Source organism: Rattus norvegicus, chromosome 3, assembly GCF_021556685.1.
Source record: "Rattus norvegicus strain SHRSP/BbbUtx chromosome 3, alternate assembly SHRSP_T2T, whole genome shotgun sequence".
Lineage (NCBI taxonomy): Eukaryota > Metazoa > Chordata > Mammalia > Rodentia > Muridae > Rattus > Rattus norvegicus.
In genome coordinates this window covers 105,657,200-105,674,530 of record NC_141536.1, presented here as the reverse complement: position 1 = coordinate 105,674,530, position 17,331 = coordinate 105,657,200, and the positions used below count along the sequence as shown (strand labels likewise).

General features: G+C 48.9%; 2 protein-coding genes and 1 pseudogene across 2 annotated transcripts in view; 2 read left to right on the top strand and 1 right to left on the bottom strand.

Annotated features, from left to right (window-relative positions):
* The window catches only part of Dnajc17 (DnaJ heat shock protein family (Hsp40) member C17), a 33,564-nt gene extending 31,632 nt beyond the window's left edge, over positions 1–1,932 (top strand). Inside the window, 1 exon segment of the mRNA NM_001191740.1 lies at positions 1,748–1,932. Coding sequence (NP_001178669.1) covers positions 1,748–1,867 — 120 coding nt within the window. The 3' untranslated portion in view covers positions 1,868–1,932.
* Positions 1,933–2,048: 116 nt separating this feature from the next.
* Positions 2,049–6,083, bottom strand: Gchfr (GTP cyclohydrolase I feedback regulator). Its single transcript, NM_133595.2, has 3 exons — positions 6,008–6,083; positions 4,519–4,613; positions 2,049–2,508 (listed from the first exon to the last, which is right to left on the bottom strand). Exons 1-3 carry the CDS (start codon positions 6,041–6,043, stop codon positions 2,385–2,387), a joined length of 255 nt encoding a protein of 84 aa, NP_598279.1. The 5' UTR covers positions 6,044–6,083; the 3' UTR covers positions 2,049–2,384.
* A 139-nt stretch (positions 6,084–6,222) lies between these two features.
* Positions 6,223–9,807, top strand: LOC108350564 (glycine cleavage system H protein, mitochondrial pseudogene; annotated as a pseudogene).
* Positions 9,808–17,331: the final 7,524 nt, after the last annotated feature.

Genomic DNA, 17,331 nt, shown 5'->3' with positions numbered 1-17,331 from the left:
AGCTGACTCAGTCAGGTGGGAAGCCAGTTTCAGGCTCTGAGGTAATTGCAGCATCCACAGGCTGAGATTGGGGCAGCTGTGACCAACACCCCAGGGCAGTAGGACGCTTCAGATTCTTCTGGGACTGGTCTGGGGACAGCCCTGCTTGGTGTGTCACCGGGTTACTTCCTTTCTAGTCAGTGCTCAGCCACCATGACCTCAGCAGGCCTGCCTGGCTCCCTGGCCCCAGATGTCTCTGGGAGGAGCCCAAGGAGGTAGTACTAATTGAAAGGCAACTTTTGGAACAGTTGTTAGGGGAGAGAGAGAGAGGAGACCTGCTGGTGTGGGTGACTCAGCCCCCAGGCTGGGTGACAGGCCCTCATTAGCCAGGCCACAGGAATGGTGGAGAAGGATGTGGAGGGTGTGTTAAAAACGGGGAACAGTTAACAACAGGGCTTGCTCCTCCCAAGGTGCTGGGGGCATGCCAGGGTGACTTGAAGTGTTCTTGGGAGAGCAATACAAGCTTGGGGAAGGAGCATCCTCACAGCTGGGCATCAGAATGTCTGCTCAGCTTTCTCCTTTCTTCACCCCAGCAGAAGGCCAGTGCCCTGCTGCTCCTAGGATGCCCCCGGCCTCTCTCTCTGGCTCATTTGGGGACCCTCTAATGGATGGGAGCAGTATAGGGAGGCTGCCAGGAGTTGCCAGTGGCTAGAGGGAAGGTAGGGGCTATTTCTAGTGGTGGGGGAGGTAGAGAGGGGACCAGGCTGTATATCACTTCCTCTTTATCCGCACCCCTTTACTACAAACAAGTTAGCCAGGGACAGGCAGGGCAGCCTAATTTCAGCCACTCCCAGCTTATTCCCTGGGTCACTGACTTCCAAGCCTTCTTCTGTGGGAGGGCACCAATGTGGGTGTCCCCTGCAGGACACCGTGCTTGCAAGCCCTGTCCCGCTTGCCTTCATTAGAGAGATGGGCTTCCATCTCTAATCAGCTATGGAATCACCAGTGGTATCACAGCTCCAGCTGTGCTCAGGGAGGAAATGGTCTGACTCAGCGCTGCTCTTGACAGAATGTGAGCTTGGCAGTGCAGTGCTCTGCCTGCCATAGGCTGCTTCACTTCTCACAGCCTTGGCTCCTTGGCAGCCTTCCTCCGTCCCCTGCATAGCTCGCAAGATCATAAAAGCAAGCGAAGGACCCTGCACTATAGTGATGTGGTCTGTGTCCTTAGAGGCAAGCTGGACTCATGCTTGCCTTTTTGGCTAGGTTGGGGCTCTCTGAGGTTGTGTGTGGGGCAAGGCCTCCTTCTGTACCCTCAGCAGACCATGGGGAAGTGCTCTGGTCCCTGTCCAGCAGAGCCTGGGGATCCCAGCACCACAGACATCCTCTGCTGGAAACCTGCCAGGCTAGCCGTGGGTGGAGGGGAAGAGTGTCAGATAAAGGGCTGAGAGGAAATGAAGGGGTAGGGCCAGGCCCACACATGGGGAAGTGATTGACAAGGACTGAATCAGAGCAGGATGTAGGTAGATGGTTTCCAGTGTAAAGGGAGCTTGCAGGGAGCTGAAGGGGAGTGGAGAAGCAGCCTGGGGAGCACAGGGCTGCTTTCTCTGAAGGCTCCTGGCGGAGTTGGAATGAAAGATGTCTGGGTCCTTCCCTTCCTCTGCCCTTCCCTCCTTGGCTTTTAGACTTGGCTCTGACATGGCCCTGTACTGAGTCTGTAATCTGTGGGGTTGTGCCCTGATGTCCTAACTCCTGTCTCTTCTGTCCCCAGGGCTCAGTGCTGTCAGAAAGGGACTATGAGAGTCTGGTCATGATGCGCATGCGCCAGGCCGCTGAGCGCCAGCAGCTGATTGCCCAGATGCAGCAGGAAGATGAGGGGCGGCCCACGTAGCCCCGACTTCAGCCTTCCCACCCCACACCCTTTTGAGTCATCACCAATAAACTTTTTAAAAAACAGTCTACTTTTCTTTCTCTTGGGCTGGGCTCTATCTTCGAGGGCTTCTATCTTCTTGCATGGGCGGGGATCGACCAATAGAGAATGGTGCATCTCAGGAGTCACTGCACACAGAACTGAGGAACAACACTTGTGAGAGCCCTTTATTGGCTTGGATTAGCTGTGTAGGATCCAGGGACCATCCTCAGGGTAGCTTGCCTTCTGCACATGGCCTACAGCAAGAGGCAGGGCCAGGTCCAGCTGGGGGAAGCTGAAGGAGCCGGGGCAGGGCCTGCTGTACCCAACCAACCGCAGCAAGGTTCCTGAGGCTGTTCACAGCCCATCAGTGTTGGGCAAGGAAGTTGACAATTTGGAAAGAGAGCGACAGGGGAGACAGTGATGCAAGATTATGGACAGGGCACATGGCGATCCCTCCAAAGAATATATACCCTACGCACAAGTCAGCTCAAGCAGGTCATTCCTTGTGCAGACACCACACCAGCGTCTGGCCCACCCCTGTCATGCTTAACACTCGGAAGCCCCTGCATTCCAGCTTGTCCAGGACTATTCGAGGAGGGTCATTGACGTAGTATTCATAACTGTAAAGAGACCAGGAGAGTGTCGTGAGGTAATGCAGTGAGCACCCACACAAAGCTAGTGTCTACTCAGGGCCAGGCCTGTTTGCTGGGCACTTGCCTGGTGATAGGTGAAGCCCACAGCCTCTGTTCTGTTACTTGCTACACGCTTCTTGCTTTAACAGTGTGATGAAAATACCTTTACTCTTTCAGTCGACACGTGAAAACAGGCTGGTCAGCTCTGCTTGCCGTGAACAGCAGAGCAGGCTCCAGGGTAGCCTTGCAGCTGCTGTGTGTTAGTCTAAGTACCCACTGGACTAGTCTGCCCTTCATGGCCCCTCTCTGGCTACCCTGCAATCCTGCAGCTGCAAAAAGGTTGGCACCTGGTTAGCACCTGGTAGCACCTGGTTAGCACCTGATAGCACCTGGATCCATGAGCCGTTTGCTGTCACAGAGAAAGTTTGAATTCCCTTGATTTGTAAAGAGCATGAAGCAGATAAGGGATCCTAACCCAAGCTTGGCATCTTGAAGCAAACTCTAATGGCAAGAGATAGGAGTGACTTCTCTGTGCCTTGACCAAGGGGCTGAGATCTGTTTGTCTCTTCCCTTCTTGCATTTGGGCCTCTGACAGTTCTGAACCCACTTGGTGCTTCTCCCCCAATAGTAGGGAGGGTGAGGTAGTTTGAACGAGAATGGCCCTAAAGGCTCATATGTTTGAATGCTTGGTCCCTAGTTAGTGGGACTGTTTGGGGAAGGATTAGAAGGTGTGGCCTTGTCGGAGGAACTGTGTCACCGGGGATGGGCTTTTAATTTTCAAAAGGCCACTCCAGGCCCAGTGTCTGTCTTCTGTGTGTAGATTAGATGTAGGCCCTCAGCTACTGAGCTGGTGCTAGGCCTGTCTGCTGCCGTGCTCCCTGCCATTTGGTTATGGGCTCACTCAATGCAAGCCCCCAATTAGTGCTTTCTTTTTTAAGTTGTTTGATGACTCCAATGAAAATAGCCCCATAGGGTTATATTTTTGAATGCTTAGTTACTAGGGAGTGGAATTATTTGAGAATAATTACAACAGAGGTTCATAACCTGTAGGTGATGACCCCCTGGGGGATATCAAATGATCTTTTCACTGGGGTCTCATATCAGATATACTGCATATCAGATACCTACATTATGATTCATAACACTAGTAAAATTACAATTAATAATTAGCAACAGAATAATTGGGGTCATCACCATATGAGGAACTGTATTCAAGGGTCTTGCATTAGGAAGGTTGAGAACTGGATTAGAAGGATTGGGAGGTGTGACCTTGGAGGAAGTGAGTCACTGGGCGTGGGCTTTGAGGTTTCAAAAGCACATACCAGGCTTTCTCTCTGCCTCTGTGTCTCTCTGTGTGTCTCTGTCTGTCACTGTCTCTCTCTACTGCTGCCTGTAGATCAGGTTATAAAGCTCTCAGCTCCTGCCCCAGCACCTGTCTGCCTGCTGCCATTTTCCCCACCATGACTGTCATGGATTAACCCTCTACCCTCTGCTTGGTCATGGGGTCTCCTCACAGCAGTAGAACCCTAATTCAGGGTGAGATGCAGAAAGGGAAGCAGTAGTGTTTAACCAAAGAGATGATGTGAAAGAGTCTGAGGAAAGAGGTCAAGTACAAGGAAGCCAGGAACCCAAGAGGACCCAGGTGTCCTGCTCTATTCCTGGGGCTGGGCTCCTTTACTCAGCCCGCCCTTCAAGCTTGGCTTTGTCGATGGGATCCGATTTAGGGGAGAGGACAAGGCAAGAACAGTTCATTTCCAGAGCCCCAAATCCCTGGGACAGGCTGACCCAGACTTCTACTGAGGATGAGCTGCTTTGTGAAGGAAGGCTGGGTGTTTGTGGGAAACTCTCTTTGGTAAACTCTGGGCCCTGAGGGGCACTGAGGATGAGAGCAAGCCCTCCAGTGGCTATTGCCTCTGGGCTTAATGGCTGTGTGAAGGGAAAAGCATTACAAGGCGCTGCCAGGGAGGGAAGAAGGTGCAGAAGGACGCTACGACTTACAAGTTGTTTCCCAGGACTCGTCTCTTGGAGGCCCCCAACTGCTGCATCAGCTCTGGATCCGAGTGCTCATCACCCACCATGGTGGGACCCACTTCCTGCAAGGTAAGCCACAGCAGCTGCTTAGCCGGGTGCCAGGCAGGCGTGCACAGTTCCCCTCCCCACCCGCCCCGGGGGAAGCTGTAGGTGAAGGGGAGGTGGAGCACAGCTGAGAGGGGAGCACGGTGGGTCCTCTCTGACTTCCCAAAAACCTGCCCGTTGTCTCTAAACACTGCCTGCCTAGTGGTGCTTTCAAGCCAGGGGCCACCAGCCAGGTTTCCTGTGTATTGGCATCACTTGGAGAATGAAGGAAATGAGAACTTGTGTCCACATAAAAAATTGTACCCAGGTAGGTAAACTTCCCAAGTTACAATTGACCCCCAAATTAAGAACAAAACAAGAAAAAGTCCTATGTTCCTAGCACTACTCATAAAAGCCTAAAGGCAGAAACAACACAGCGCTTGTCAGGCGATGAGCACACAAGTGAAATGTGGCAAGTCTCAGCCAGGCAGTGATGGAGCACACCTTTGATCCCTGCATTCGGGAGGCAGGAGCAGGTGGATCCCTTGAGTTTGAGGCCAGCCTGGTCTACAGAGTTCCAGGACAGATGGGCCTACACAGAGAAATCCTGCCTCAAATTCCCCCACAAAACAAACAAACAAATGACAACAGCAGCAGCAAATCTCTATAATTTAAGAGAGCCATGCCTGCTGGGACATGCCAGCAAATGAGAATCTAGGCTAGCCTCCAACACATAACGAGCTTGAGGCCAGCCTATGCTACATGAGACATATACACACACGCGTACACAAAACTTGGAAAGAATTAAAAGAATAATTATTATTTGAGGAGGAAGACAGGCGAAAGTGCCCAGCAATCCAGATTTCAATAACTGTACAGGTTTCCACTGCCCTCTGGGCATTGCCAAGACCTCTCCGATTTCATGATGAGCCCACTACTCCCAGCTATCCCCCGGGAGCTAGATTTGTACCCACTGCTGGGCGTTGTTGAGCTGTGAGAGGCAACATCAGGTATCCTTTGGAAGGGGATTTAGGGGGACTTATAAAGCAGCCAGTACCACCTCTCTCCCACGCCCCCACCTGAGGAAACTTCACCTAGAAAAGCGTGATCCATGACTCCCCCGTGGTGCTCTCCCCAGACCGCCTGCAGCCCTCTCCACCTCTGAGTTCTCTGTGCGTCGGAACTAGCCCTGCCTGGAGGGGGCTACAGGTGCAGCCGCTGTGCGCGCGGGTTAGCGTGGCCATTGTCTGCCTGCGGGCCCTTGCTGCAGCGCTTGTGAAGCGGGTCATGGGTGTCCTCGAGGAACCCCCGGCCCACCCAGTCGCTTGACCCTGCCCAGTGTCCGTGCTGCTGGGGCGTGGTGGGTCGGTTGCTGCACCATCAGGAAAATCCCTCAGAATCGCTGTCGCAGTCACCCACTCCAGGTACTCACCATACGGATCTGAGTGCTGATGAGCAGGTAGGGCATGGTGAGTGGCTGGGGCTGCCCGCGACCACAGTCCCCGTTACTCCCTGCTCTGTCCGCGGGCGGCGCTTGGCGGCCGTGCGGACAACGCGCGGGCCAATCAGGAGCGCGCGCCGCGGTCCCGCCGCCCCAGAGACCTGGAAGCGGGCGTGTCCCCGCGGACTCCACTAGCAGTAGTAGCCATGGCGTCCAGGGTGCCTGTTGCCCCTTTGCCCTCTTCCTGCAACACCTCCACGCTCAGGCTCCAAAGTCCGGCGGATGCCCGCCGGTTCCCTCCTGTCCCCACAACGTAGCAGAAGGAAAACTGCGCTAGGGACTAAAGAGAAGCGAAGACTGCGTGTCCTCACCAGGACCTGTCTCTTGAGAACTTAAGTGCACGAAGTTAGGCTAGACGCGAGTGTCAGGTCTTGCGCAGTCTTGCGTCCCAGGGTTTGTCATTTTCAAGTGTAGCTGCTGGTTGTCGCATGCCTATGGCCCTGCAGATTAAGTCCGTGCATCATCTGCGCTCTTGGCTGGGTGCCAGCCTGCTGTAAAGGCGCGGAACCCGTTCCTCCTGCGGGGAGCCTCTGGAGCACGCGCAGATCACAGGGTAACACCTGGGGCACAGGAACGTCGATCCCTGAGCCTGATACCCAAGGGAGGGCGGCGAGTTCACAACTAGCTGTTCCACGCCCTCATCTAGAAGTTGACAGTTCAACATTCTTCTGATTGGTTCCCTAAAAAGCAAAGACGACCAAAACACTCTGGAACACGCCCGCCCCTGGCCTGGAAACCTGAACTTCTTACCTAACTGGTCTGATTTATTTATATGATCCTCTTCCTGTCCCGTACCAGCTCTCGCACCCCAACAATTTAGCGAGAAGGATAAGACACGTTTAACAAAGAGCTCATTAAAGGGACAGAAAGGGCGGTGCTGTAATTCAGTGGTAGAGGGCAAAGGCTACGCCTCTAAATTTAACCCCCAGTACTGGGGTAGTGAAAATAAAAGCCTCATCTGGAACCTGTAAAGAACTACGTGTGTGTGTGTGTGTGTGTGTGTGTGTGTGTGTGTGTGTGTGTGTGTGTTCCTTGGTCGGTTCCATGGCTCAGTGAGTTTGATCCCAAGCTCCATTGTAAGTCGGAACTGGGAGCTAGAATAAAATAAACCCTTTCTCCCCTAAGTTGCTGGGTTTGTTGTTGTTTATTTGTTTTGAATATTTTATCTCAGCAACAGAAAGGTAACTAAAAGAGAGAGATGAATCTGTCTCAAAATAACCACAAAAAATATATAAGCAAACAAAGGAACAAGACAAAACAAAACCCCCAAACAAACCCCCCCCAACAAAAAGAATAGGGAAACAGCATTGGCGACTGACTTCACTAGGCACTCCAAGGGGACAGAGATGTTCAACCAGATCCTCAAGCCTTAGGAGTCCTAGAAATACAATGTTTTATTCTGTGTCTTGTCTCTTGGTTCCCTTCTGAAGGTCATAAGACAGTTTTCAGGAGTTAGCTCTCTCCTCTCACTGTGTGAGTCCCAGGGCTCAAACTCAGGTTCTCAGGCTTGGCAGCAAACACCCTACCCCCTGAACCTAAACTACATCTTTATACCACCAGACACTGCCCTACAGATAGCAAAGAAACAAAACTTAGAATTTGTGAAAATTGCTAAGTGTGTGGTGCATGGCTGTGGTTGCAGCTACTTCAGAGACCAAGGCAGGAGAATCACTGAACTTGGAAATAAAAGATCAACTAGGGTAACAAAGTGAGAGTCCGTGGTGGTGGTGGTGGTGGTGGTGTGTGTGTGATGGTGGCTCACATCTTTAGCCTTAGTACTCACGAGACAGGATTGCTTCAAGTTCAAGGCCAGCCTGTGTTGAAGTGTGAAATGTTGTCTCAAAAAGTTCCCCTGCCCCATGGGACTGCAGAAATGGCTCAGAAGTTAAGAACACTTGTTGCTCTTCCAGGGAGCCCCTGTTCAGTTCCTAGCTCCCACTTCAGGTGCCTCACACCTGTTTCTAACTCCTGCTCCAGGGGAGCCAATGCCCTCTTCAGGCCTCCACAGGTATATGCTCACTCATATATACACAAAAATAAACCTTAGGGGCTGGAGAGATAGATGACTCAGTGGTTAAGAACACTGACTGTTGTTCCTGAGGTCCTGAGTTCAATTCCCAGCAATTACATGTTGGCTTATAACCATCTGTAATGGGATCCAATGCCCCTTTCAGGTGTGTACTCACATAAATAAATAATTAAAAAAACAAACAAAGGACTTTCCTCCCCACAAAAAGTGAAGAGGAAGAAAACAACAAGTATAGGTGAAGTGCTGGTGGTTGGGCTATCTGCCTAGAAATTTTCTATTGAGATCAAAATTGTGACTGTCACAATCAAATTTCACCCCTGTGACAAAATCAAACCTCTCCTAGATAAACAGGGGCGATACACACCTGTAATCCCAGTCCCACTTTGGCTCCCGATGGGTCGCACACTTCTGGCCACCCACCTAGGAACACTTTGGACCTGCTCACAACACACACACACACACACACACACACACACACACACACACACACACACACACACATCAAAGCTGGGCAGTTCTAATCCTCTGCTTGCTACCCCAGGAGGAATTGAGGGAGTGGCTAGTGGCTCCTTACCCAAATTCTTTTTTATTTTATTTTATTTTTACTTTTATTTATTTACTCTCCATTAGTTTAAATCTGGGATGAGTACAGCATCACACGGATTCTGTGTCCAATGGCCTTTGCAGGAAGGTTGCTTTGGAATTTGGCACGAACCATGCCACTGTTTCCATGGGCCTGAGTTACTTTTCCCCAGATCACTCTGGTTTTGTTTGGTTTGCCTCCAGGAGTCACTGTATTGTGTTTTGCTTTGTACACATAAGCACACCTCTTGCCTAAGTAGAACTTAGTTTCATCTCGGGCATAAACACCTTCAATTTTAAGAAGAGCCATGTAATCCTCCCTCACCCTAAACATGCTTGATCTCATCTCAGAAGCTAATCAGAGTCAGGTCTGCTTGAAGCTTGGACCGTAGCCTTGAAGGACAGTCTGGGCTATATAGACAGAACCTATCTAAAAGCAAAAACAAAACAGAACTTACACAAAGTTCTCAGGTATATAAAACTAAGTATTTTGTTTTGTGATTTGAAGCAGATAAAAGTATCAATTTAAGCTTAGAACATACAAACATGAAAGACCCTGCTGGGCCTTGATGTTCCCTTTACTCTGGCCCACCCCATTCCTGCCGGCCCGGTGCTGGAGGTGAAGCGCAGTAACCCAAGGTCCTGAGGATCCTGTGTTGCTGCGAGTGTCGAGAAGCATGGGCCGACTGTGGCATGCAGCCTGTGCATTGCCCTGGCCTCCTGTCCGCCTCGGCCTTGGGCGCCAAGCACTGTGCTGTCTGCTCGATACTTTGCTGTCAGTGGGTAAATTCACAAGAGAAGCAGGAATGGGTAAGAGCAGAGGACGGTACAGGAATCTGCAACTTTGCACAGGAAGCTTTGGGAGATGTAGTTTACTGTTGTGTGCCTGAATTTGGGACAAGATTAAAAGCAAGAAGAATTTGGTTCTTTGGAGAGTGTGAAGGCTGCCAGTGAACTCCTACTCTCCTCGGTCAGAAGAGGTAACTAAAGTCAATGAAACACTTGCCAAAAACCCAGGGCTTGTTCACTGGTCAGGATGACACTGAGTGACCCTTCTGAGCTGGATGAATTAATGAGTGAAGAAGTGTATGAGAAATACGTGAAGTTCATTGAGGAGTGACCATGGTGCCCCTCCACTCCCAGATAAAACTGGGACATGACAAGCTCTAGCATGCTTGTCTTAAATTAGTGGAGACTAGAGGACTTGACATAACTTAGCAATCGTGAAGGAAAGGAACTCTTCTTGCAATGCTACTTAAGGCCCACCCCCAACTTCCTAATGGACACAGATAAACACAGCTTACAGATTTTTGACAATCACCATACTAAGTACTTAGACTAGGGGCTAAGCTCTGGTGTTTAGAATTCTTAAGATCATCTGTAGTGAAAAGTGATTATGAAGCTGGGTTTGGTGACAGACCACCATTTAATCCCAGTACTCAACTGGCAGATGTTAGTTCAAGGTCGGTCTACATAACAAGTTCCAGACCAGCCACAGTTACATGGTGACACCCTACCTACTGGTTATAAGAATTTCATAATTCAGGTAACAGTGGTGTATCTTAGGTAATTTTGTAACTTGCCCATTTCCACCACTGGATTTCGGTCAGAGCCTTCGTGTCTTCTCATTGGAAATGCCTGGGCATGCTGGGACGGGTCGTACAGCGTCAGCTGCAGGTGTCTGGCCATGTGCTGTGATGGCTGTTGTTTTCCCACTGTGAAACACTGGCTTTGCAACACCACGAGAAACAAACAAAACATTCATCCTCTTTGTTAAAAGGAAGGAAGAAAGAAAGGCCCTTATTTTGGGGTCTTGGGGACCGCAGTTTGGGAGACTTGGTTTGGATAGGCTCTAAGTCAGAGTTCAAAGCAAGTAGGGAAGTGAAGCACACAGTGAGGAAAAGCTCTTAACTCATTACAAGATCAGCGTACGAGTCAGCCTCACGTCACTGCAGTGAAACACAGGCGACACTTAGCTTATAAAGCACAAAAATGATCCAGCCTGCAAGAGGTGAAAAAAATGGAGGGTTGGAAATCGAGGCCAACCTGGGCTACATAAGACTTTCAGAAGACGAAAACAAAACAGAACATCCCAGCAGTGACAGGTGGCTGTGCCATCATGAGAACTCCAGCTTGGACCCCAGAACACTTGTAACAAGCTGGATGTCTCCACAGACGCCTGCAGCGTCTTCAGGGAGGACACAGACAGGAGGAGCGCTGGTCCTTGCTGTTTCCAGCCTGAATGAGAAAATGTGAACTCCGGGTTCAGGGTGAGGCCACTTACAGACTGAGGCTGGGCCTCCTGCTCTCCACAAGGACTTGACCCCATGACCAGAGACCTTCCCTAGGCCCCACATCCTTTACTTTCATCATTTCCCAGTAATGCCACCCTCCAGACTCAGTCATTGCCACCTACATTTGAGGGACACTGAGCCAAACTATAGCTATGACTAAAAGCTAAGTAAGCACTTGGGTGGCTGAGGCAAGAGGATCACCTTGAGTTGAGGGTCAGCCTTGGCTATCAAGTCCCTGTCTTAAAATAAAAACAGAGAGGCTTGAGCTATGGCTCAGTGATTAAGAACAATTGTACTGTTCTTGAAGAGGACCCGAGTTCAACTCCTAGCACCGACGTCAGGCAGCTTACAACTGCTCTGAACTGCAGCTCCAAGGGATGGATGTCCCTAACCTCAGCACAGGCACATATACAGACATACACACACGCACATGTAAATAATAATAATAATGTAAAAAATAAGATAAAGAGGTAAAGGGAAACAAGTTCTGAAGCTGAGAAAGAATGCAGAAGTTGTTTGACAGGGACCGTGTGACCCACAGAACTGAGGACTGTGTGAACCAGTGGAAATATCTCTGAGCGTCCTGATAAGCATCTCAAATCTTGGGGTTGGGGATTTAGCTCAGTGGTAGAGCGCTTGCCTAGGAAGTGCAAGGCCCTGGGTTCAGTCCCCAGCTCCGAGAAAAAAAAAAAGCATCTCAAATCTTTGGGTGCACTGTAATTATCTGCTGCTCCAGAGGTCTGCCGTTGAAGAGCTGGGCTCAAGTTCTTAGGCGGAAGCTTGAGACATGCCTGAGTCCTGAGCCTTCAGAAGCATCCTGACTTCATTTTGAAAGCCTCTACATCCCCTCCCTTTACCCTTCCCCATTTCTCTTTCCTTCCCTCCCCTTTCCCCCTCTTTCCATTCTTCCCTCCCTCTATCCCTTTCCCTCCCTCTCTCTCCTCTCTGTTTCTCCATACAGGAAGTCTACCTAGGTAGCCCAAGATATCCTAGAACTTGCAATCTTCCTGACTCAGCCTTTAGTGCTGAGATTATAGTCAGGAGTCAGCACAGTCCAACGTGACAGGATTCTTCAGGATTGCTTCCAAAGTGTGTTCCTTTTATTTCCACAAAATGTGTGGTCAAGTGACAAAAAGGACAGGAGAAGTAAGTACACTGTGCAGGGAGCCATTACCTCTGAGACACTAAGGAATGGGTAGAGTGTGGGGGGGGGGGGAGAAAGAGAGAGAGAGAGAGAGAGAGAGAGAGAGAGAGAGAGAGAGAGAGAGATAATAGAGACTTCAAATTCTCTTTCTTTCTTTCCTTGTTTCAGTCAGAGTCTCACTTTATATAGCCCAGGAAGACCTGGAGTTCATTATGTAGTCAGCTTGGCTTTAAACTCTGAGCAATCCTTCTCTTCAGGTTTCCAAATCCCGAGATAACAAGAGTGAGCCACCTCAGTAGCTATGCTGGGGATCAAACTCAGGGCTTTATATATTCTAGGCACTTCCTACAGGGTGACAGCTGAGCCGTAAAAATAAGAACGTGTGTGTGTGTGTGCCTGTGTGTGTATGTGTGTGATGTATGTATGCATGCATGCATTTATGTGGATATTGCACATGTGTTTAAAGGCTAGAGGTCAATGCTGGGCATTTCCTCTCTGAATCTTTATTTTTTAAGTATCTATTTGTGTGTGTATGTGTGTGTGTGTGTATGCATGCACCTATGTGTGCTAATATATGAACTGTGTGCATACACAGGCCAGAGAGGATTCTGATTTTTCCTGTCACTCTCTTTTTATTCCTTTGAGACAGGGTCTCTTCCCCAGCCTGTGGCTCTTGATTTCTCAGCTGTGTGCTCAGAGTTGGGGTTGTGAGTGTGCTTGGGACCTGCCTTGTTCCCACAGATGCTCTGGCATCCAAACCCTCCTCTTCATGGCAAGTATTCATTGCAGGTTGCATTCCAAGCCATGCACTCATGGGCTGCCCTTCCAGTCCTTACATCGTCTTTTTTGAGATGTGGTCTCCAAAGGAGGCTGCAGCTCATCCATTCAGGTGGGCTGTCTGGCCTATGAGTTCGTAATCTGCCCTCAGTCCCCATCCTACTCCAGCTCCAGGTCACTTTGGCCAGGTTTTTCTTGGGTACAGGGGATCCAAATTCAGGTCCTCATGCTTGCATGATAGACACTTAACTAAATATCTATCTCCCCAGTTCGGAGACCTTGTGTGTGTTTGTGTGTATGCCTGTGTGTGTGTGCACGTGTGTGTGTGTGTGTGTGTGTGTGTGTGTGTGTCTGTGTATGTGTGCACGTGTTTGTGTGTGCTAAAAACCTTAGAAGTTATATACCAGGTAAGGCTGCCATTGCATTGTGAAGCGCAATAGTGTCGCCTCTTGGGCAGAGCCAGCTGGATGACAAGATGTTCTGGGCTGGGCAGGAGTTCGGAGACTGTTCTGCTTTCCTTTCTTAGCTGACTGTGGCCGGCTGAGGAGACCTAAGATGGGGTGGGGGTAGGATGGGGGTGGGGTGGTTTGCTTTGTTGCATTTACAAAACCAGCCTGCTGATGCACCTTAGCACAGATCTCTGTCTGAATAGCCCAGCCCAGCACCAGCCGCCCAGGCAGCCTTACTCCTGCTAGATAACATCTTTAATATCCAGGAGGAAATGAATTCCCTGCCTGGCCTCCCTGTCTCCTTCTTCCTGTCAGCTTTGGTGGATGGCTTCTGCAGCAGGGCACTGGGGCACTGGGGCTGAATCTAGCATGTGAGCCTACTCTGCTCCCCTCCCCTCTCTCTGTCTCGCCCTTCCTTTGTCTTTTTGAGACAGGGTCTTATTATGTAGGCTGGGCTGGCCTCAAACCTGGATTGATTCTCCTGCTTTGGGCTGGGATTACAGGGATGCATCACCATGCCCAATCCTGGCCCACAGGTAGAGTTCTGAGGACAAGTTTTGAGACAACATTCAGGAATCAATTCTGTTTTCACTATGTGGTTTTCAGGAATCAAACTCGGGTGAACTGAGGTGTTCACCCTCTGCAGCCAGCACCCTTGCCTACACAAAATTCTCACCAGCCCCTCTTTTTCTTTTTGAAATAGGCTCTTGTGCTACCTTGTGTCCCACAAATATGCACAATTACTATGTGTCAATTTTTGTTCATTTTACTTAGTTTTTATACATGTCAATTTTTCTTCTAGATTCATTCCTTTCTCAGTATTTCATTCTAATAAGAGTTTCTTCATGGGGTTGGGGATTTAGCTCAGTGGTAGAGCGCTTGCCTAGCAAGCGCAAGGCCCTGGGTTTGGTCCTCAGCTCCGGAAAAAAAAAAAAAAGAAAAAAAAAAAAGAGTTTCTTCACATTTAGAATGAGGGAATGATTGCCCATGTACATGAAAACCACTAGGGTTTCTTCTATTAAAATTACTTGTGACATCTGTATTGTACATCAAATCCCTCCCATGCGTACCACATTCATGAAGATTTCGCTCTGAGCACATAGTTTGTGCTAAGACCCTGTTTTCCAAACTGCACAGTCACAGCTTTTTGCCGACTTTAGTTTGCCTTGCTTTCCTGATGCTATTCTGCCTGATCACTTAGAGTCTCAGACTTTATCTGAAAGGTCCTGATGCAACTGGGTCTGCAACATCTGTGCTTCTGCTTGTTCTGGCCTGGATGCTACCAGGTTATCATGGTGATAAAGTCGAGGGCTGGAGGGAAGTTGGACTTCCCCACCGTCACTCTCCATACAGTCATTCTCTACTAGGTCCATCAGTCGCTACTACTCCTGGGAAAAATCCACACAAGACTGATATCACATGGCCTGTTTCAGCATCTTGTGGAAGACACCTAGTCCAGCAGAGAACATAAGGAGGGGAAGCCGTAGCTCTGGACTCCCCGTCTCTTCTCTTCCACACCACACTCACAGGTCTGTGGCAGGAAACAGGACAGATTCCAGCGACTGGGAGAACAGGAGACCAGGGCTCCTGGCAGGCTCCCATCAGATCAGCTCTGTTAGCCCAGGACTCTTTAAAGCTGCTCAATGCTCAGGGAAGTGGTTCTTGGGAGTGTCCTGGAGACCAGACTGATTCACTCCAACCCTGGGTGACTACATTACAGAATAAAAGTAACATGTCTCATTTTTAAGAATAAGGAGAAAGTGGACAATGACAGGCAGAATGTGAATAAAATATGACTGTATATACATACAAAAATGTCACAATGAAACCCATTATTTTCTTTTTTTTTTTTATTAACTTGAGTATTTCTTATATACATTTCGAGTGTTATTCCCTTTCCCGGTATCCGGGCAAACATCCCCCTCCCCCCTCCCCTTCCTTATGGGTGTTCCCCTCCCGACCCCCCCCATTGCCGCCCTCCCCCCACCAGTCTAGTTCACTGGGGGTTCAGTCTTAGCAGGACCCAGGGCTTCTCCTTCCACTGGTGCTCTTACTAGGATATTCATTGCTACCTATGAGGTCAGAGTCCAGGGTTAGTCCATGTATAGTCTTTAGGTAGTGGCTTAGTCCCTGGAAGCTCTGGTTGCTTGGCATTGTTGTACATATGGGGTCTCGAGCCCCTTCAAGCTCTTCCAGTTCTTTCTCTGATTCCTTCAACGGGGGTCCTATTCTCAGTTCAGTGGTTTGCTGCTGGCATTCGCCTCTGTATTTGCTGTATTCTGGCTGTGTCTCTCAGGAGCGATCTACATCCGGCTCCTGTCGGTCTGCACTTCTTTGCTTCATCCATCTTGTCTAATTGGGTGGCTGTATATGTATGGGCCACATGTGGGGGAAACCCATTATTTTCTATGCTAACTAAAATATTAGTTCTTATTCGTGTGTCCAAAACCTGTGAGTATGGAGGTCAGAGGACAACCACTAGTGTCTGTTCTCGCCTTCTGTCTTGTTGAGGCTGGGTTTCTGTTGCTGCCCTGGAAGGTCTCCCATGTCCATAGCCCTCCTGCTGGCAGGAGAACTGGGATTACAGACTCATGCTGTCACATGGGTTCTGGTATTTAACATGCATTGTTACGCTTTGTCTAGCAAGCACTTTACCCATTTTGCCATAGCTAATGTCCACTCAGCCACAGTGTGATTTGGGGGAGGGGGAACAGGGGTTGAGACAGGGTTTCTTTGTGTAGTCCTGGTTGTTCTGAAACTCACTCTGTAAATCAGGACAACCTCAAATTCAGAGACCCTCCTGCCTCTGCCTCCTCAGTGCTGAGATTAAAGACAGGCATGACTACCACTTGGCTCCAAAATTTTAAAGGTGAGAGACAGAGGCAGGAGGATCTCAAAGACCTCCTGGTCTACAAAAAAAACCTTCCCAGGCAGCCAGGGCCATACAGAAGAACTCCATCTCAGCAAACAAACAACAAACAAACAAAAAAACAAAAACAAAAACAAAAAAACCCCAAACAAACCAACAAACAAAAAGACAATGGAACTATCTAGGTAAGTCCTGCAAAACCTGTGTCTCTCTCTAACATTGTGAGATACTATATATATATATATATATATATATATATATATATATATATATATATATATATGAATACATTTGTAGCTAGACAAATCTGTAATCTCAGAATTTGGAAGGCCAAAGCAGAAGACCAGAAATGCCAAAAGCTTCACTTTATGGCAAAGACCTATAATCTAGCTTTTGGTAGACTGGGGATTCAAAAGGATCACAAATTCAAGGTCTGCCTGTGCTACAGAGTCAGTTCGAAGCTAACTTGAGATCTGGTCTCAAAATTTAAAAGTACTGCTCCCCCCACCTCCCAAGGGGGAAAAAAAAGATTTGTATTGTGGTTTAAGGGTACAGCATTCGCATAGCATTTGTGAGACCTTGGAAGCCAGTCTGGGCTGTATGTCGATCCCCTGACTTAATAAAGCAACAACAAACAAAACAAAGATGATAGCAGAAAAGCTATGTATCAGACCCTGTTTCTTTGTGTAGTCCTGGTTGTTGTCCTGGAGCTTGCTCTGTAGAATGAATATATAATATATATAATCACTCCCCTTATTTGCTCTGTAGAATGAATATATAATATATATAATTTTTTTCCCGACTAGCTTCGAACTCGCAATGATCCTCCTAGTCCAGCCGCCCTGGCTTGAAGCAGGTTTTTGAAAGCTAGTAGAATCGAGTCCCAGGGATGTAGGGACATCTTCTTATCGATAACCGACAATTTACTCTTTTTTTTTTTTCTTTTGTTCTTTTTTTTTTTTTTTTTTTTTCCGGAGCTGGGGACCGAACCCAGGGCCTTGCGCTTCCTAGGCAAGCGCTCTACCACTGAGCTAAATCCCCAGTCCCGACAATTTACTCTTAATTTCATCTGGCAGTGGCGCTGTTGTTTTGAGCAAATGGTTTGACTAGA

What these genes read in the sequence shown, in the direction of transcription:
- Gchfr (NM_133595.2), bottom strand. Translation starts at nt 6,043, where the DNA reads ATGCCCTACCTGCTCATCAGCACTCAGATCCGTATG. An exon ending in TCAGCACTCAGATCCGTATG is followed by an intron (nt 4,614 to 6,007) that starts GTGAGTACCTGG and finishes CTTACCTTGCAG; the next exon opens with GAAGTGGGTCCCACCATGGT. An exon ending in CGAGTCCTGGGAAACAACTT is followed by an intron (nt 2,509 to 4,518) that starts GTAAGTCGTAGC and finishes GTCTCTTTACAG; the next exon opens with TTATGAATACTACGTCAATG.